This window comes from Rhinolophus sinicus, chromosome 8 (assembly GCF_057876585.1).
Source record: "Rhinolophus sinicus isolate RSI-liver-muscle chromosome 8, RSI-T2T, whole genome shotgun sequence".
Classification (NCBI taxonomy): Eukaryota; Metazoa; Chordata; class Mammalia; order Chiroptera; family Rhinolophidae; genus Rhinolophus; species Rhinolophus sinicus.
The window spans coordinates 41,368,097-41,389,378 of NC_142508.1; the positions used below are offsets into that span (position 1 = coordinate 41,368,097).

Here is a 21,282-nt window from a genome sequence, read left to right on the forward strand (position 1 = left end):
GTCCCATTAGGACAGCAAGAGATTTTGCCTGCTTTGTTCCCGCTAAAGCTATAGGATCTGGAACTGTCCATGGCACACATTCTATTTATTGCTAAATGAATGAAAAAATTAAGGGCCCACCTTTGGGACTCGGCGTGGGGTGGGGGTAGAGAAGGGAGCCTTGCTCTGAGGGACTTGGTAGACTCAGGGTGGGGGCAACAGGCAGAAGTTGGCCACAGGTTCTGAGACACTGAATTTTTTTATTAGTTTCAGGTGTACAAAACAATGTTAATAGTTAGACATTTACACCCCTCACAAAGTGATAACCCCCCTCAATCTACTACCCCTCCGACGTTGTATATAGCTGTTACATTTCCATTGACTCTATTCCCTATGCTGTATTCCACATCCCATGACTATATATATATAAAATATTAAATTATAGTTGACATTCAATATTACTCAGCTTTAGCTTCAGGTGTACAGTGCAGTGGTCAGGCATCTACACCACCCCTGAAGTGGTCTCCATAATAAGATAAGTGCCCATCGGATACCCTACAAAATCTTTACATTATTGATTATAGTCCCCAAACTGTCTTTCGTATCCCTGTGGCAATATCGTGGCTACCAATCTGTGCTTTCTAATCCCCTCACCTTCTCCCTCATCCCCACCCCTCTCCCATCTAGCAACCCTCAGTTTTCTTTCTATATCTCTGAGACTGTTTCTGTTTGGTTTGCTGAAAGACTGAATTTTGAGAGGTACTGGATCTGCCTGAGCAAGGATCGGGTCCAGCAGCCGTGGTTACTGACCAGAACTGTCCTCTGGGGCCAGAGGCCTGTGAAGCCAGGCCTCCCTGCCACATGCCTTGTCCTCTGGGGCATGTGTGGTGGAGGGCTGCCTTGTCCTGGGGGAAGGGGCTCTGAGGGCAGCAGCGGTGGAGCATATTATGGGCCAATCAATAGTCAGTCGGGAGCTCAGCCAAGTGGGCACCTGTGAGGTCTGGCTGGAAGCAGGCCTGAGGACACCTTCCTCACCCCCAAATATCTTGGTGGAGGGGAAGGGAGGCAAAAACCTATTTTTCCCAGGCACATGGGTCAGGTCAGGTTGTTGGAAGGACCAGATTAAAGTCGGGTGCTACACTCAGAGGGTAAGTGAGGAGCTGGGCGTGTCACGGCCTCCTGTCCCCCACCTAGGACACCTGCCTGATGCCATGCTGTGTCTTCAGCAGAATTCACCTCATCAGCCCCACATCTCCGATGGCCTGGTCCTGCTGGGTCTCTGGTGTGGCTTTTCTGTGGGTGTGAGGACCCCAGGGGAGGGCTGAGGCTTTCCCTCTCTCCACTGGCTTGGCCGGGGACACTTTCAGGGGGTTGGCACCAGCTGGCAGTAAGGGGAAGGGTCAGGGTTCAGCAGCTCCTGGCAGGGAGGGGAAAGAGAGAGAGGGATTATTATTGGGGGGAGGTGAGAGTCAGGGTGAGGGGGAGACAGAGGAACCAGGTAGAGACTGCGAGACAGAGAAAAACACACATACACACAGAATGGAAAACCGAGATGGAAAGAGACAGAGACAGAGACATGGAGATACTGGAAGAGCCAGAAAAGGGGGCAGACATAGAGAGACAGAGATGAAGAAATGGGAGAGACAGAAACATAGAACAGGAGAGAGGATGAGAAGGAGCTAGAGGAACAAGGAGATAGAAAGAGACCCAGAGTTAAGGAGGGAAACATAAAAGGAGAGAGAGAGAAAAAAAAAAGAGAGGGAGGACAGAGTAGAGGGACATACACAGAAATATGTAGACAGACAGCCAGGGTCACTGAGAAGAAGACAGAGACCCAGGGACAGACAGGAGAAGATAGAAAGGGGCTGAGACCCAGGCCCAGGAATGGGTCCTGACTCGAATTGTGACCCTGGGCAAGGCCCTTCCCCTTTCTGGGCTTCATTCCCTCCTGTACAAATTCAAGGTCTTGGATCCCTTTACCAAGGAGGAAACGGCAACCCCAGGAGGGGAAAGGACTTGCCCAGGGTCTCTCAGCTGTAACATGCTTCTCCAGGAGCTACAGACCAGAGAGAAGAGTTGGTGATGAGGACAGCCCCCTCCCACTGGTCGTGACCCCCTCCTCTCCCAGGCTCCATGGAGTCCCCGCCACCCCTCCCACCTCCCAGCGCCGCACCTGGTAGTGGTGGTTCTCTGGCTCCCTCTGTGGGGGTGGGGGCGGGGCCTGCAAGGGAAGAACACAGATGATACAGGGCCCTGGCACTCTAACACCCCCCCAACATTTGACCTTCGGTGTTAGGACAGACCTGATTCCAAATCCCCATCGCCCCTTCCTGACTATGAGGCCCTAGGTAAAGGGTACAACCTGCCTGCACCTCAATGTTCTCCTCTGAGAAATGGACGCAAGGGCACCGCTTCATGGGAGGGGCCTTCAGTGGCCTGACAATCACCCCATTAACGCTCGGCCTCCCCTGTGGTTCTAAGTGTTTAGTTTTAGCTTCTTAAGTTTCTCTTCTTATTTAATTCTTATTTCAATTCTTCCCATCTGAGTATAAAAGCAATACAGGTAACCCCCGAATAACACGGAACTTTTATAACATGGTTTCACTCTAACACGGTTTGAGAATTAAAGAAATCCCCGAACAACAGGGAGCATAATAAGAGCTTTTAAGAGCAAAAAATATCTCATTGGAAATTAGGGAAATCCCTGAACAACACGGAATGTAATAAGAGCTTTTAAGAACAAAAGATATCTCACTTGAAATTTTTCATTCGAGCATGGATGTCGTACCAGATTTGACTGCAGAATTTTAAAATTTATTAGAATTTTAAATCCATTTTGTTCGTGGAGTATTAAGTTCAGAGGATGAAGATATCTTGTCAAAAAGGAAAATGCCCTTGGTTAATGGTGCTTAGTAGTGATGACGGAGAAAACATTACTTAATACATATTAATATGTTACCCTTTTGGTGAAAATTACTTTAAAAAAGGTATTTCCCTTAATTATAAAACTACAATAGGATGTTTTGTTTTCTGAATCTTGCTTTTTCAGAAAGCAGCATTATCTTGACAATCAGGCCATAATAGGGTAAACTGATTGTTTTCACTTTTTTTTTTTATTGGGGAAGGGGAACAGGACTTTATTGGGGGAACAGTGTGTACTTCTGGGACTTTTTCCAAGTCAAGTTGTCCTTTCAATCTTACTTGTGGAGGGTGCAGCTCAGCTCCAGGTCCAATTGCCATTGCTAGTTGCAGGGGCGCAGCCCACCATCCCTTGTCGGAGTCAAACCGGCAACCTTGTGGTTGAGAGGACGTGCTCCAACCAACTGAGCCATCTGGCCACCTGGGAGCTGAGCGGCAGCTCATTGACTTCATTCTAGTCGCAGAGGGCGTAGCTCGCTGACCCATGTGGGAATCGAACCGGCAGCCCCATTGCCCAGAGCTTGAGCTCTAACTAACTGAGCCACCCGTCCGTCCACCCAACAGTATGTTTTTTATTTTATTTTTGGAATCTAACCCCCTTTTTTTGTACCAGTTCGTTGTTTTGTATAACACAGATTTGCATAACACGGCATTTTTAAGGAACCTAACAACCGTGTTATACGGGGGTTACCTGTATGTGCTCAGTGTAGAAAATATAGACAGGAGAGAAAATAAAGCCCACCCCCAAGCCTCCACACCCAGAGACAAATGCTCTTTATGCTGTGCTGTTTCCTTCCAGTCTCTTCCTTCTGGTTTTTAAATAAGTGGGGATCTTAGAGAGAGGGATGCAGTTCCCAAACTGTGTGACAAGGCACCCCAGGGCACCACAGCCAACTTGGAGGGGTGATACCAGGTTAGTGTGGGCTTTAGGGGAGAGGGGCAGCGGGGGGGCCTCACCGTGGGGGTGTCCATGGATGCTGTGTTGAGGGGGCACACCAGGAGCACTGGAGATGGCATCACTTCATAGATGTTTTTGTCACCTGATACAGAGGACAAGGGGAGCAACCAGCTGACAGGTGGCCCACAGGCCCACTCTGGCTGCTGTCGACATTCCTTTATTCGTTCAACTAACATTTGTGCAAATCCCTCTTCTTACCCAGCTCTACGCTGGGGACACAAGAGTATAACTGAGACAGCCCTGGCCCTGCCCTGCTGGGGTTCACAGTCCAGTGGGGGAGACAGACCTGTCCCTAAACAGGGATGACACAGAGTGGGCAGGGCTGGAGTGGGGGAGCCCAGAGGACTTCCTGGAGGAGGGGATATCTGAGACTAAGGAGAAGTGAGAACTATGTAGAAGCAGGAGAGGGTGTGTGCAGAGGCCTGGTGGTGAGAGCCTGCCATGTTTAACTATATGTTTGGTCTGTCTGGATCGATCCATCTGTCTGTCTATCTATCTATCTATCTATCTATCTATCTATCTATCTGTCTATCTATGTATCTACTTATCTATCATCTGTCTATCTATCTGTCATCTATCATCTATCTATTTTGTTTGTTTGTTTTGTTTTGAGGGTGGGAATATTACATATGAGAGATGAAGCCAGATAAAACAGCGGGGACCAGTTTATGGGAGGCCTTGAGAGCGATGTTAAGGAGGCTGAACTTTGTCCTAAGGGCACTGGGGAGCCATGGAGGGTCTTGGAGCAGGGAGACAGGGTCGGAGTTTTAGAAGTCCCCTGCCAAGGGATGGGGTGGAGGCTGGCCTGGAGGCTGGGAGACCAGAGAGGAGGGGCTGTGCAGATCAGGAGATGGAGCCTGAGGTACGTCGTGACCTGTTGGTGGCTGGGTGAGTATAGGGTGACTGGGGACGGGAGTGCCAGCCAGTGAGAAGAGGGAAAAAAGCATGTTTGGAGTAAACACTGATGACTTCAGAATCTGTGGGTTGAGTCTGGGGAGCCCGGGAGACGTCTGGGTGGGGCAAGCGATTGGGAGGCACCAAGTAGGAAAGAGCAAAGGGGTTTGTGGCTGGGGGGCAAAGAGAAAGGATCCGGGAGGAGGGCTGGGTAGCAAGATGCGGCCTGTGGCTTACCAGAGTTATGACTGGGGCCCAGCTCTGCTTTTCCTGTGGTTTCCATCCTGGGGGCACATGGAAAGAACCAACATTAGCACCATAAGACGCTCAGATGGGATGAGCCCCAGAGAAGCTGGAAAGCCCCCTAGGCTCCAGAGAGAAGGATCGTTCCTACTTCAGACTGAGCCATGGCGAGACCTGTCCCCATCCCCACCTCTTCTCCCATAATCCCCAGCCACACAGCCCTTCTTCAGTCTCCTCAGCCTCCACCTATGCCAACGAGCAATGTTTCTCTAATGTCACCATTTATACAGATCATTTAAATGATCTGCTCCATCTACCTGTTTTATGATTTCTGTACTATGTCTCTTTCAACTGGCTCACTTGAATACGCTTATTTAAAAAGTACACTTGACATCACTACATAAAATTTGTTAATTCACTAAATAAATATTTACAGAACATCAACCATGAGCTAGGCACTGATGAAGGCGCTGGGAACATAGCTGGGAACAAGACTGACAAAGAGCCCTGGCCTCCTGGAGTGGACTTCAGTAGTGGGGGGTACTGAGATGGAGAGAGAGAGAGAGAGATTTCAAATAAACAATTGACAGTAAATGTCAGGGAATGAAACGTGTTAAGAAGGAAAATGAAGATGGAAAGGGACAGAGGATGGAAGGGGTGTGTGTGCAGTTTCAAGTAGGATGGTCTGGGGAAACTCACTGAAAAGGTGACATTTGAGCAAAGGCCTGAAACAGCCAAGGGGACTAGCTGTACAGAAATCATGGGAAGAGAGTTCCAGGCAGAGGAAACAGTCTGTGCAAAGGCCTTGAGGCAGGAGCAGGAATAGCAAAGGAACAGCAGATGTGTCTGGGTAAGAGACTGGACTGCGAGGGGCAGAGTGGGAAGTGGTGAGGTCAGGGAGGTGGGGGTGGGGTAGGAGATTGAGCTGGGACTTGTGTCCATGGTAAGGACTGTGACCTTGACTCTGGGGGAGCCGAGCTGACTGATTTTAACAGGATCTCTCTGGCTGCCGAATGGGGAACAGACTACGGGGGCACGAGTGGAAGCAGGGAGACCAGTGAGGAGTTTACATTATAAATGAAAAGAAGACTCTGTCCAATTAGACATAAGTACTAAATGATTAGGAAAATAAAGGAAAGCCAAACCATAATTTAAATTTGTAGCTCGATATGGTTGCAGATTTTCTCTTGGTAAATGCTATCAAGTATTAGATAAGTGTTAAATGCTGGCTAGAACCTAATTGAGACATTCATTTGCCACAAGCAGAACAACGCAAAGAGGATTGTTTTTCACCACGTGTTTCAAAGCTTTTAAAAATAGTGAACCATTAAAAACCTTTTTTATATGCAAAAATTTCAAACTTAGAGAAAAGTTGCAAAAATGGTACAAAGAACATCTGTATAGTTTTTGCTCAGATTAGCCTATTATTTTCACTTCATTTGCTTAGCATCTGTCCTCTCTCGCTCCCTCTTTCTTTCCTGGGTGCATTTTTTTTCCCCTGAACCATTTGAGGGTAAGTTGCAGATATCATGGCCTTCATGGCTAAATACTTCCAAGTATTTAAATATTTCCATTTTGTTTTTTTAAACGCCATGGCCTAGAATGCCATGTTAAGTGGCCTCCAGCTCTGCCTGTGCTCTGAGAATCTTTGCGATTGAGAATCACTGGCTATTGTGGGAAAAAAGCTGGTCCCAAGGTGAGGAGACAGGGAGTCTAGTTCTGGTTCGGGAGCTTACAAGTTACTCAGGCCTGGGTTCCTATCTGGGAACCTATTGCCACTCACAGGCCAGTTCATTTGCCATTTGGCAAATGAGTTCATATCTCTAAACCTTAGTTTTTGTCTAGAGACAAGGCAAACTATGGCCCGAGGGCCAAATCAGCCCGATCACCTGTTTTTGTTCTGCCTATGAGCTAAGGCGTCTAGCCTCCGCTACCATGGCAGACATTATTAATCAATCACAGCATCTTCTCCCACTGAACTTAGATGCAACCTCCAACCCCTTTTCCACTGCAGCTAATCAGGAAACACTGATTCAGGCAGAAACCCAAATAGTGTTCTGATTAGGATACAAAGCCAAAGGGTATTTACAAGAGAGGGAAGGGGAACAATTACATAAATAGAAGGAAGGCTGTGGGGACAGAGTCCCAGAGAGCAGTTTCCAGGCTCTTGGCCTCATGTGGAAAGGTGCTGGCTCAGGTGGGAGATGGCCATCAGCTGTTACCAGGTAGCCATTTGCCACTGATATAACTGCCGTGGCTAAGCCAGCAAGCTCGGGTTGCAGTTAGTAAGGCGGATTGCAGTTAGCAAGTGAGGTTGGTTGGCAGAGAAGCAGAGGGCAGGTGGCGGATCGTGTAGCTCCTGTTTCCTGTGTCTCCAACCCAGCCTCCAGCGAGAATATAGTGGTATGACTCCCCTATCTATGGCTCCGTTGGTGTTCCTTTTTGGCCTCACCATATCCTGCGTTCTTGTGCAGAGAGCGGGACTAGAGACCTTGCATGACAAAGGCATTTCTACGGGTGCAGATAAGCTAACATAGTACATTAATTCTAAGGAATGTTTTTAAGTTTCAGTCCAGTAGTCATGGTATCTGCTTTCTTGTTGTTTTTGCAAACTGTGCTTTGGGGTACAATGTTGCTTTAGTCCCAGTCCAAAGGTTATCTTGCCCTGTGTTAACATTCCAAAGGCTTGAGAAATAAGAATTGTAAGGCAGTTCCTTTGGATTGACAGCTTCTAGTTCCATTTTAAAGTGGCTCCATTTATATTATTTTTTACAGCTGTTTGCCACGCCTAAGTTAGAATTTATCAGGAGAAGGATGAGTAGGATGATGAAGGTCAAGAAACCACAACACATAAGGAAGAGTTGAGGAAGGAGAGAAGATTGCTGCCTTCATTTTCTGGTGATTATGGAGAGACAGAAAAATTAGACATCTTATCAGCAACCAGCTCAGAAACAGCTCAGGAGAGAAAATTCTGAAGAGCTGATCTCATGAGGAAGGAATTTTTCATGAACAGACTGTCTCCTGGGAAACAGGCCCCAACCTCTCTCTGCCCCCATGCAGTGGTCGCACCCTCTGATGGCTTTGCCTGCCCTCTATCCACTCTACTTCTTTGGCAATAGTATTTGGTTTCCTTTGCGGAAACCCACCCCACTCTCAATCCACTTGGCCATGTGGAGCCGGTTCTATTTCCAGCTCCAGGGCTGCACAAATAGCACAGTTTGGCCGTGTAGAGCATTTGAACACCTGGCCACAGTGACTGGTCCATGGAAGGACATGTGATTTAAGGCAGGCCTCGGGCTTTTGTTGGAACTGTCAGGAACAAGGTGCAGTCTTTCCTCTGTGGTGGCTGAACCAGTGGGATATGAGCCTGGAGTCGCTGGAAGCTATCTTGTCACACCACAAGGGGAGAACCTGCCTGAGAGTGAAGCCACCATAGAGAAAAGCAGAGTTAAGAGGTTTATGGAGGAGTTTCTCGACAAAATTGAGTCTCCGGATCCAGCCATACTTGATGGTCATGTAGGACAAAAAACAAGAACCAACTTTCTAATTTTTTGTAAGGCAGTTCAAGGGTCTGGTTTCTGTCCCTTGCAATGCAGAATTCTGCCTAATACAGGATAGAAAGATTCTTTTCCACTCCAGGTGTTCCAAGGATTGATGAGATTGTGTATCAGTCGGGTGATGTGACTCAGGGAAGAATCAATCAATGGGATTGATTGAGAAGGGAAGAAAGGAAGGAAGACAGAAAGGAAGCAGAGAGCGGCGTGGGGCTCCTGTACCTGTGGCTCCGGCCCTTGCAGCCTCTTGTCACCAGGAGATAGGCAATGCTGCCAATGAAGAGGGACACAGCGGCAACAGATCCGACGATGACGATAGACACAATCCCAGTGCTCATGGGCAGGTGTGTAACGGGCAGCTCCGTGTGCTTTTCTGAGGATTACAAGAGAGGACTGTGTGATGTGTCAGAAAGGCCTCCCACTGCCCCCACTGCATCAGTGACTATCCACAGAACACTGATGTACCAGTGTGTTTTCCCAGCCCAGAGTTTTCTCTTGCTTTTCAGAGCTGAGTATCCAACCGTCTGATTGACTCCACAGCACATAAAACCCAACGTGTCCCAGATGCAACTTCTCGCTCTCCCACCGCAAAATCTCTGCTTCCCTAGGATTTCCTACCACGCAAAACCTACCTCCTGACATGCTCCCCACCCCTACTCCACCTACCTGCTTCTTCTTGCCTCAGTTGATGACACCTCCACCCTTCTAGTGAAAGGATGAGGTTCTGATCTGGAAGCTATCTTGTCACAGCACAAAGGGAGAACCTGCCTGAGAGTGAAGCTACCATGGAGGAAAGCAGAGCTGAAAGGTGTATGGAGGAGTTTCTTGACAAAATTGAGTCCCTGGATCCAGCCAGACCTGAAGGTTATGTAGGACAAAAATAGACATAGGGGACTCGACTAGCAGGGTTCTCATTCTCGAGATGCTATATTTGGGACGAAGCCTACCTGACTTCTGGCCCCCACCACGAGGACCTTCAACCTTTAATCTCAAGTTGGACACCTGTTATGTCTCAGCCATTCTTGGCAGCTAAGTGCATAGACTCAGAGTTCAGAATACTGAGGTTCAAGTTCCTGCTGCCTCCTGGCTGTGTGACCTTAGGCAGATTACTCAACCTCTTTGTGCATCAGTTTTCCCATCTATGAAATTAGGACAATAAGAATATCAACTTCTTGGGTTTTTGTGAAGATTGAAACAGTTTACACACACACACACACACACACACACACAAACACACACACACACACACAAAATGTTCTCTCAATTATCCAACAAAGTAAATTCTGTGCCATTTTACAGATGAGGAAACTAAGGCGAGATGAGGGACGTAAACTGACCTGCCCGAGAGCTCATGGTCAATGCAGTGCTGGGATCACACCCAGACCAGGCCACCTGAACTCCTAATGACCACTCTGTGTGACTTCCGAAAGAGGTGCCTGGGTCCTGAGAACCCGTGGAGGGTAGGAATAAAGTATTTCAGGCTCTGAGTGAGTAAAAACTGTTATTTTCAAACAGACTACAATATATATGTGTGTGTGTGTGTGTGTTTGTATATATATATTGGGGGAGAGAGAGAGAGAGAGAACCAAAAAATGTATACACATTTTAAGAAAGGAAAAAACTGTATTAAAATTATGCTGATGGTAACCACTTTGAGTACCTCTGGTAATTGCAGAAGTTAAATGTGACTTGCATTCATCTTTGTTATCGGTATATATTGAGTATTACAATTTTAATAGTTTTTCCTTTCTTAAAATGTGTACACATTATTTTTGGCATCCTCTGTATGTGTGTGTGTATACACACACGCACATGAGGGTCTGACAATTAAATTCGCGAACTCATCCTAGAAAAAGTGCTACATACCTCATTGCTGAATATCACTATGGTCACCTTCGAAGTACTCCCCTTGGGAAGCTCTGCACCAATGCCAGTGCCTAGTCTACCCTTCAAAGCAACTTTGGAACTCTTTCTGGAATGGCCATAAGAGCTGTCATTGTATTGCCCTTGATGTCCTGAATGTCATCAAAATGTCTTCCTTTCAGTATTTCCTTTATCTTCTGGTAGAGAAAGAAGTGATTGGAGGCCAGATCAGGTGAGTAGGGCGGGTTTTCCAATACAGTTATTTGTTTACTGGCTGAAAACTCTCTCACAGACAGTGGTATGTGAGCTGGTGCATTGTCGTGATGCAAGAGCCATGAATTATTGGAGAGAAGTTCAGCTCTTCTAACTTTTTCATGGAGCCTTTTCAGCACTTCCAAATAGTAAACTTGGTTAAATGTTTGTCCAGTTGGTGCAAATTCATAATGAATAATCCCTCTGATATAAAAAATGTTTATCATTGCAACAAGTTCGTGAACTTAATTGTCAGATTTGTGTAGGTAATCAAATTAATAAATATTTGCCTATTTCATCTATCTCCCTAAAAGTTTATCTGTTCAAATTGTCCAAAACCCATTTTAAAATTTAATCTTGTCACTGTGAGGAAGGGGATAGCCTGTGTCCAGGCTTGTCTGGTGTTTGGGCATAGGTGTCCCCATGGTCCAGGGAGGTGGCTAAGTTAGGCCCATTTTGCAGGTGTGTAAACCAAGGCCCAGGGGGTTGCATTTGGGTAAAGGATAGAAGGCTGTCCCTCTTCTAGACACTGTGCTAGCAACTTTTGCACCTTCTACCTTATTGAATTCCTACAATTGCAAGTAGAAATTCAATGGCTTCTGTGAGTGGCTCAGGAGGTGGTGCAAGGCCAGGCTGTGTTGGCTCACAGGGAGCCTCTGAGTCTCTGTCCATGTCCACACCCTCCCCCAATTGCCCAGCCTTCTTACAACATCCAGAGCCCCCTTTCCCAGGATCTGCTTGCTCTGGCCCCTGCTGCCCTATCCACCCACTCACCCTCGTGACCCACAACTCCATTCTTCACTCTCTGGGCTGCTCAGTCTTTGCCCATGCAGTTCCCTCTGCCTAGCAGGTTCTTCCCCACATGCTATAACTCCTGCTCATTTATCTGTTCCCAGCTCCTTCTGGAAGCCTTCTCTGATAACCCCAGACCAAGATGACTCCTGACACACTTTTCCTTCATAGCTTACTTAATTATGCAATCAGTTGATTAATGTTGGTAGAGTGAACATATGGGTGTCTCCTTAGCACCTTCCACCACACCACCATTGTGAGGCCCCCAGGATTTCAGAGGGATTGCTCCCACCCCCAGCTCTGGATGGGACTCTCATTAGCATGTTCTAATCAGTATGGTCCCACCCCTTGCCACAGTGATTGGATCAGGATGGGCAGCAATCCAGACATAAGCCAATCAGAACTCTGCATTCCCTTGGCAGTGATTGGTTCAGGTTGGTCCATCTTGGGGAAGTGAAGGGCCAGAGTTCAGAATTAGGGAAAAGGACATCCCTTGTTCTGGAAGTTGTGGAGTTTTGAGGCCTGTGAACACTGGAATCATTTTGCTACCATGAAAGCATTATCCATGCCTCCCTCTTCCTTGGAAAGAGAACCCTGAGCTTTAGTTGGGCAGAAACCTGCCCAAAATAAAGACTATTTCCAGCCTCATGCATGGACAACTCATTTAAACATGCCTTAAAGCACTGTGTTGACCAAACAAAATGGCAACATTGTTTCAGACATTGAAACCCTGAGCAAGTTCACATACTGTGTACAAATTTCCCCATTTTAGAAGGACACCAGCCATATTGGATTAGGGCCCACCTTAGTGACCTCACTTGAATTTGATTACTTCTGTAAAGATGTGATTTCCAAATAATGTCCCATTCTGAGGGACTGGGAGTTAAAACTCAACATAGCTTTTTGAAGGATCATGATTGAACACACACCTCCCAAGTCTAGTTCCCTATGTCCTGGAGAGTCTTTGAGCTGCTCCAGATCGCTAATCCATTCCTTTTCTGCGTATATTAGCCAGAAGCAGTTTCTGTTGCAGCAAGAACTCTGCCTGATTCACAGGACTAAGTGTCCTCTGTTTATAACTTGTTGTATTATCTGCTCATTATTATAGAGTGTGAGCTTGTAAAGAAGGAGCCTGCGAATCATTGTATTTTCCAAAGTTGATTGCAACAGTATGCTCTTCTGGATACAACCTTGCTATTCTGCTATCCAGCAGAAGGGTCTAACCCCCTTCCCTTGAATCTGGCCAACCTTAGCGACTCCCTTGTAATAATAATAATAATAATAATAATAATAATAATAATAATAATAATAAAAATGCAGTGTAGGTGACACTGTGATTTCCAAGGCTAGGTCAGAAGAAGCTGTCCAGTTTCGGCCTCGGTCTTTTGGAATACTCATTCTCCACATGCTGTCCCTCAGAACCCAGCTGCCATTTGTGTGAGGAAACCAAGTTACATCGGAGAGGCCACTGTGATGATGTTCCTGTCAACAGCTCCAGCTGAGGCCCCAGCTGACAGCCTGGACAAACCTCCAGACATGTGAGTGAAGACACCTCTGGATGATTCCAGCCTCCAGCATTTGAGCCAAACAGCCATTTGAGTCTTCTCATCGGAGGCCCCAGACATCGCAAAGCTGACAAGCCACCCCTTCTGTGCCCTGTCTGAATTCCTGATCCCAGAAATCGTGAACATAATCAAATGGTTGTTGTTTTACAGCACAGAGTCTGTTCTGCAGCGATAAGTAACGAGGACAGGACTTCACCTTCTGTTTCCTCTTCCAGGACTGAAAACTTTTTGGTTTTTCTCTTCACTGGTCTCTGAGACCATCCATACTCAGTTCTACTAACAAAGTATCATCTGGGGCTTCTTCTGTGGACCAGACTTATCCATGCTGATATTAGATTGGATACAATCACATCTGAAAAGTGTTTTGAGAGACCATTATACAAATGGACAATGGCCATACCATCCATAAAAGCAAAATGGTGACCCACAGCCTACAGAAACCTGCCTAGGACACCAGTCCTCTCATAAACATCCCAGGAAGTCAGCCTGCTTTAAGCTAGACTTGCAGGAAGCCAGCTTGCTCTCCAGGAAGCTAGACAATAACTTCCTAACAATCAGCCCAACTGGCTGGAACTTGGTTAATAACTGATAGCTTTCCTAATTTTGTCCCAGCTTCTAACTTAAGAACAACCAGAGAGAGCCAAAAATGTATCCTACCCAGTCACTTAGGATGCCCTGCTTCTAGTCAGTTTCCCTATTTGTAAGTCAACAGCCTCCAATCAGGGCACCCGTGAAGCCTTCCCTGTTTTCCACTAGGAGACTTTCCTACCCCTCTGCCTGCCTCTGAGTCTGCAAGTGATAGTGGCTGATTCTCTTGCTATATATAGCAAGCTCTGAATAAATAGCCTTTGCTTTTCTCATTTGGTTGGTCTTTGTTGATTTCCACAGCTTCAAAAGCAGCAGCATCATGTAGATTTGCCAAGCCAGTCCGTATAACCGTCCTGTGGTGGGAGGTGTTGTGACTGCCCCTATTTTGCAGACATGGAAATGGAGGCTCTGAGAGGTTTGGTCATTTGACTAAAGGTCGAATTGCTGGTGAATAGTAAACCTTCGCCAGCATATAGTTAGTCTTCGATGATGGTTGTTAATAAGGAGGCAGAATGCAGGAATCTTCCTTTTATCTGCAGGGAATATGTTCCAAGACCCCCAGTGGATGCCTGAAACTGCAGATAGTACTGAACTCTATATTTATTATGTTTTTTTCCTATACATACATACCTATGATAAAGTTTAGTTTATCAATTAGGTACAATAAGCAATTAACAACAATAATACGCATACAATAGAACAATTATAACAATATGCTGTAATCAAAGTTACGTGAATCTGGTCTGTCTCAAAATATCTTATTGCACTGTATTCACCTTTTAACTTACAGGAAGCACTGCATGGCTTCTCTTTGCCAAATCTGAATTGCCAGCATCACTACTCTTGTGCTTTGGCGCCACTATTAAGTAAAATAAGTGTCACTTGAACACAAGCACTGTGGTCCTTCGACAGTCAATCTGATAACTGAGAGAATGACTAGGTGACTAGCGGGTGGGAAACACTGGACGGAAGGATGATTATATCCCTGGTGGGATGAAGCTGGACGGTGGGAGATTTCATCATGCTACTCAGAATGGCACACAATTTACGAATTGTTTATTTCTGGAATTTTCCAGAATTTAGTATTTTCAGACCACCGTTGCCCCCGGGTAACTGAAATTGCAGAAATTGAAACCGTGGATAAGGGGTGGGGACTACTATAAAGTCATAGTTAAGAGTGTAGGCTCTGGAGCCAACGAGCCTGGGTTTAAGTCCTGCTCCCTATCTGGGTGGCCTGGACAAGTAGCTTAACCTCTCTGTGCCTCTGTTTCTCCATCGGAATAATGGTGTTCATCACACCACAGCTGGGAAGAGGCAGAGGATAAATGTGTCTGAAGCACGCTGCACATGGTCCATAAAGGGGAGTTGGGCTCTGTAATTAACTGCCTTGGGTGTCAGAAGGGCCAGAAGGCTTCGAGGAGCCTGTGCAGTGTTGTCTGAAGGCCCCACTTCCCCGTGACCAGATTTACGGGACAACAGACACAAGCTGTAAATGACTGTGATTCCCCTCTGGGCTTTTGAGCCCAGTTTCTGTTGCTTACTGGCTGTGGGACCGTGGCAATTGAGTTTCCCTCCCTGAGCCTCAGTTTCCTCATCTGTAAAGTGGGGACAGCCATAGTACCTGGGCCTTTCTTGTGTTTTCAGGCTGCCCTGTGCCTGTGAATCCTCCACCTCAGGAGTTCTACCAGAGACTTGCTGTCTTAGCCTCCTTTCAGCCAGGCGCTGTCACATGACCCAGGCTCCCCAATCAGATGTACCCATGTGAGACAGGCTTTGGAAGCCAGAGACACAGAGACACAGGCATCAGGTCTGGCCTTTGATGGTGAGAACATGGCTGACATGCCCACCAATTGATAAACTCTACAAAGGCAGAGATCCCTGTCCTGTTTCTTTTGTAAACTCAGTGCCTGGCACACAGCAGGCGCTCAACAGATGTTTGTTGAATGCATAAATGAATGAACGAATGCAGCTTTCCAGTGCCCCACGAGCACTGGGGTCTGGGCCCAGTGCTGACAGTGTGGGCAATGCTTGCTCCGGCAGGAGCAGCTTTGCTGAGTGACTTATACCTTGTTCCTAGTTCCCAGCCTCCTGGAAATCCCGTGAGTACACGATACCCTTTATTAAACCCCTTTCTGCACATGCCAGATGGGGTGACTTCTGTTACAGCCAAATCCCCCCTCAGAATGAGGAGAGTTACTTGAGACACAGGAAGTGCTCCCTGCCATTTCCATCCCCCACTATGTAGGGGCTGAATTTGGGGCCACAGCTGCCCTCAAATATAAATGTCCTGGCTACCGAGGAGACCCATCCTAAGGTGAGGACACTCCCAACCCATCCCTAATTCCCCTTAATTCAACCTCCACCTTTTCCTTTGCTCTTCCTTTTCCATTGAGCTGAACCCTTTTGTGCCCCTGCTCTCTGTGCTCAGCTTACCAGAAGCCACGGCAATTCTCTCCCCATAACTTTCTGCTCTCCTTGGAGACCCCTCAGTGCGTCCCTGAATCCTTGTGGAAGCCACCAGCGTTGAGAAAAAGCCAGGTGGCAGAGGGGCCAGGGACACAGACTGGGACCCAAGTGGAGTTTCAGCTTCCCTCCCCTCAGTGGCATGGTCTTGGGCCCTCTCTGGGCCTCAGTTTGCCCCTCTGTAAAATGGGGATCATCCAGGGCCTTCCCAACATGGTTCTTGTGGGAATGGAATGAGGTGAGGTCAGCAAAGTGCTGAGCTTGGAGGTGCCTGGCATGTAGTAAGTGCTCCCTACATGGGAGATGGTTGCAAATATTTATTGAGTGGATTAACGGTGACAACATGATAATAAACATATATTATATAACTACTAGAAACGGCAGGTATTGAGTCCTTGCTCATCTTCCCAGCCCCAATCCCCAGGCCCCTAACTCCCCATCTTATTTGTCTTACTTGACCTCACCCCCTTGGACAAGGGGTGGACCCTTGACTCAAGGGGAAGCAGATCACAGGCTAGGCTGGGACAACCAGATTCTCTTTCCGTCTGTCTCTCTCTCCAGCTCCCTTTCCTTTTATTCCTGCATTCTGGAAGAGGAGATTCAGAATACGCAAAGAAGCCTGGCTGACACACTGTTTATTGTCCTAGTGGGAATCCCAGGCCATGGAGAGGAGAATGGAGTTCATGAGCAGATTGACACCAGAGATGGCGCCCCCTGGAGGAGGGGGGAGCATTTGGCTTCCTGACAAATATTTCCCACCAGGACCCTGCTGGGTTCCCCACACATTCATTCATTCAACAGTGTGTCCCACCCTGCTCTAGGCTCCGAGGAGATAGTTGTGAACCCAGGCCTCCTGGTGCTGACATCCCGTGGGCTATCTCTGGGGTTTCACAAAATCTCCCCACTTTGAGCCAGTTGGAGAGAGCGTCTATCTTTACAATCCGAGCCTTGGCTCCAATACATCCTTAGGATGCGCTCCTTCCTTTCTTGCCTCAGTCATGCCAGCTCAGTTTCTGAGCCCAACAGCTTCCTGCCGCAGGCCCTTTGCACAGGCTGAGCCCTCTGCCTGAACACCTCCCAAAGCTCTTTTCCCTTCTACTTAGCACTGTCAGTTATCACTCAGGCTTGGTTGAAGGATCACCTTTCCAGGTCAACCTCCCTGATACTCCAAATGAATCTCCTAATCACAATCCTATACTCCTTGTACTTGCCTTTCTTTCACAGTACATGCTCTGTTCATAATGATTTGTGTGTGTGTGTGTGTATGTGTATGTGTGTGATTATTTAGTGTGTGTCTGTGAACCCTGGGAGAGCAAGGCCAGGGCTCACTCAGTCACCACTGTGTCCCCAGCACTGCCCAGTGCAGGCCGACACAGAGGAGGCCTTGAGGAGGAGGCATTTGGGGAATGTTTGCTAAAGGTGTGAGTGAATGATCAACTTAGTGTCTGCAGAGGCAGCTCTATGTCTGATTCAGGCAGCCCTGCATTTGAATTCCAGCTCTGACGTTGATTCAATGATTGGCTGCCTGATATTTAGGAGGTGACTTAAACCACCCGAACCTCAGGTTCCTCCTGGATAAAATGAAGATTCAACCCGCACTGGGCCCCATGGATGAGTTAAACTGTGAATTAAATCACTCTCTTTAAAACACTCATAGCTTCCTGTCAGTTTCCCCACAGCCTGCAAGCATGGCCCCCGTGTGCCTCTCAGACCTCACCTCCTTAAACACCCATCTTGCTCACCACCTTGTAGCCACGGCATCCTTCTGTCTATGCTTTGAACACACTACTAGGCTAACCTAGCCTCAGGGCCTTTGCACTTGCTGTTCCCTCTGCCAGGAACTCTGTCACCCAGAAATCCTCGGGGCTCTCTCCCTCCTTCCCATCTCTACTCAAATGTCACTTTTCCAGTGAGGCCTCCTTGATGACCTGCCATTCCAAATAACATCATCCTGTTTCTTTCTTTTTTTTTTTACTGAGCAAGTCATAACCTCTCCACACCTCAGTTTCCCCATCTGTAAAATGGGTGTAATAATATTACCCACCTCACAGGGCTGCTGTGAGGATTAAATGAGTTATCATATGTACAGCTGGCATGTAATAGGCACTAAATAATGTTAGCTATCATTATTATTATTAATGTCACTATCTGAAATGACACCTTAATTGATTATTTATGGCTTTATTATCAGCACCCCATGTTTGAATGAAGGAAGGGAGATTATTTCTCTTTCTCTGCTTTGAAAGGAAGTGGTTAAGCTCCCAGACCCTTGTCATTGTGACTTCATGGGATGAAATCCCAGCTCTGTCAATTTCTGTGCCTCAGTTTCCCCATCGGTAAAATGGAGACAATAATGGCACTTACCTCATGGATTTTTTAAAATTAGTTTTCATTTATTTATTTATTCAAACATTAACTGAGAGCCTACTATGTTCCACACACTGTGGTAGATGTTGGATGATAAAAGAATGAGTATGTTCTATTTCTCTCACTTTGAAGGACTATTGTAGGAGACCAATATGTAAACTGATAAATTAAAACACATTATGAAAGTCACAAAAGTAACCATGGGACATAGATGATGAGTGACCAAGTCTGCCTAGGAGGGTTGAGAAGTTATTATTCCCACCCCTTCAGTTCACTGAGATATAATTGACATATAGCATTTCAGGGAGGTTTTTTTTTAAAGATACAAATGAGCTCCTATAGGGCAGTGGTTCTCAACTGGGGTGATTTTACCCCCCGGGGACATTTGGCAATGTCTGGAGACATTTTTCGTTGTTACGACTGGAACGGCGCTACTGGTATCAATCAGTGTGGAGAGGCCAGGGGTGCTGCTAAACATCCCACAGTACACAGGACAGCCCCCTACTATAAAGAATTAGCCAGTTCAAAACATCAACAGTGCCTAGGTTGAGAAGCTATGCTGTACGGTGTGTTGACAACAGTCCCATAACAAATGCCCAAGGAACGTTAGCTGTTGCTGTTGTCCACCACCCTGTCTCCAGGATTCCTCCAAAAGTACTTGACTTATGAACATGAGGATTGAGTGATGTAGTTTACTTCTCTGGACCAGGCATACAGTAGGTGCTCAATAAATATTTCATTAATTAATGCATGCGAGGAATAAGGGAGATGGTGCATTCTGCAGGGTCTGACTCAGTGTCTGGCACAAGCGAGGCATTCAATAGATATTTTACTGGTTAATTGCATGAGCAAATTATATGTCTAAGGCCTGATACACAGTAGGTGCTCAATCAATATGTGCTGAGTGGAGGTAGTGTTTGCACGGGGTCTGGCACACAGTGAACTCAGGGTACATTAGCCTCCCCACTTCCTCCCCCAGGGCCCAGCACTCACCAGTCACCTGGACCTCAGTCTTGCCCCGCATGGTCCAGGAAGGGTTAATGGTAACCACTACAGTGTAGGTGCCGCTGTCCTTGGGCTGGGCGTGATGCAGCAGCATGGAGCCATTGGGGAAACCAACGATGTCACGCTGCTCCATGGCACTGCCATCTCTCTGGGGTCGCTTGAGCTCAGGGATGTAGGTGAACAGCCTTGTGCCACCATAGGCCTCCTCCCCCAGGTACCAGATGAAGTCTTGGAAGGTGTCTGGGATCCCCTGGACAGACAGGAGAAGATCCTGGTCCTTTTGAGGTTGTTCTGGAATCTTTTGGATGTGGAGGTCTGCCCAGGAGTCTTGGGGAATCCAGAGGGCCAGGACTGAGGCTGTGGGGAGTTACAGGGGAGGCCGGAGATCAAAGGGGTTCGTCAGGGACCATAGCATTCTCCTCCCTATAGTCCTCATCTGGGAGTAAGGATTCTGAGTTGCTCATTGGAAACAGTGCTGGGATTGATTAGTGATGTCTGCCCTCGGTTCAGGAATAGACACCCAGACCCATAGGGATGCCACAGATATGCCATCCCCTTGTATCAGAAAGTTTCTCTGCCCTGAGCTGCTGTGTGGCCTGTCTCTAAACCCGTGGACTCTCGGAATTCATTCATTCATTTATCCAACCAATACTCACAGGAATATATATTGTTTATGCTACAATACCAATTACATATGATATGTCTAAAATTCCCTAGATTTCTAGGCACTGGGGACACAGCAGGGAACTGAACACATATAAATTCCTGCCCTCATGTGCTTAACATTCTAGAAAATTTCATAGATCAAATGGTGATGGGGTTGTGATTCCACCACTACCCTCCTCCCTTATCTTACTCTAATAGTTTCATCTTCCTTGATAATCTTTCCTTCTTCCAAGGGGAAACATCAACCCCTGGGCCAAGTCTCCTTCTCCCCTTGGCCTTGGGGGTACGTTTCCTCCTTACCTGAGAGCAGGAGGCCCTTTGAGAAGTGACAGTGGGTCCCCGTGGGGATCTCCATCTTGGTATCCTGTGGAGATGCCAAGGGGCCACCTGCTGGACACCGATGGGGTCAGAGGGCCTGTCTGAAGTGGGCCAGCTCAGTGAGGATCTTGGGGGTGCCTCCGACACATGGCAGAGGCTGGTTGAGCCCCAGCACCCCTTTTCCACAGGCTCTGGAGGTTTCACCTGTGTTCACTGCGATGAATGCACAGACACTGGTTGAACCAGTTTTCTAGGCGACTGGGGAACTTCCTGAGGCTTCCCAGCACCGCTCCCTTGACCCCGCATTCATCGCTTCTTCCCACTCAGTGTGACTGTCAGTAGCAACAGCAGTAATTATAACAAGTCACAGCGGCCTCTGGTTGAGCAATCCCCGCACCTCCCCTGGGCCCCTGCAGATTGGCCCAACACATACTACCTCATCCAACATCCACCCTGCATAAATGTTCCCAGTTCAGAGATGAGAAAACTGAGGCTCAAGGAAGGGAGGCAAGTCTACTAGCAGGGGGAGGTGGGATTTGACTTGTGCCTGGCTTATTCCAAAGCCCTTAGTATAGTTTTTCAAAAGCATCCCTCCCCACTCCCTCCTCTCCCTCCCTGCATGCATACATGCACGCAAGCATTCTTTCATTCCAACACACACTCCCTATGCCCAGCCCCATGCTGGGCGTGCTGGGGACACAGTAATGATTAAGACAGCTCCTGTTCTGTCCTCAGTCCACAGTGGGGCTCACACTTCCATATGTGTGTGTGGGACAGGCTTATCCCCGCACAATGAGATCAGTGCTGGGTTGGAGGAGCTTGGGGGCTGGGAGAGTCCAAGGGGACGCTTCATTCA

At 47.3% G+C, this 21,282-nt stretch overlaps 1 protein-coding gene across 1 annotated transcript; it reads right to left on the reverse strand.

The window, feature by feature from the left end:
• Nucleotides 1-237: 237 nt before the first annotated feature.
• On the reverse strand, nucleotides 238-20,717 carry CEACAM19 (CEA cell adhesion molecule 19). The gene is made up of 7 exons (XM_074314167.2): nucleotides 20,409-20,717; nucleotides 19,431-19,799; nucleotides 8,770-8,920; nucleotides 4,988-5,034; nucleotides 3,856-3,938; nucleotides 2,153-2,200; nucleotides 238-1,396 (listed from the first exon to the last, which is right to left on the reverse strand). The coding sequence occupies exons 1-7, from the start codon at nucleotides 20,461-20,463 to the stop codon at nucleotides 1,343-1,345; spliced, it is 807 nt and encodes a 268-aa protein (XP_074170268.2). The 5' UTR covers nucleotides 20,464-20,717; the 3' UTR covers nucleotides 238-1,342.
• Between the last annotated feature and the right edge of the window lie 565 nt (nucleotides 20,718-21,282).

What these genes read in the sequence shown, in the direction of transcription:
- CEACAM19 (XM_074314167.2), bottom strand. Translation starts at nt 20,463, where the DNA reads ATGGAGATCCCCACGGGGACCCACTGTCACTTCTCAAAGGGCCTCCTG. An exon ending in AAAGGGCCTCCTGCTCTCAG is followed by an intron (nt 19,800 to 20,408) that starts GTAAGGAGGAAA and finishes AACTCCCCACAG; the next exon opens with CCTCAGTCCTGGCCCTCTGG. An exon ending in CAGAGAACCACCACTACCAG is followed by an intron (nt 1,397 to 2,152) that starts GTGCGGCGCTGG and finishes CCTCCCTGCCAG; the next exon opens with GAGCTGCTGAACCCTGACCC.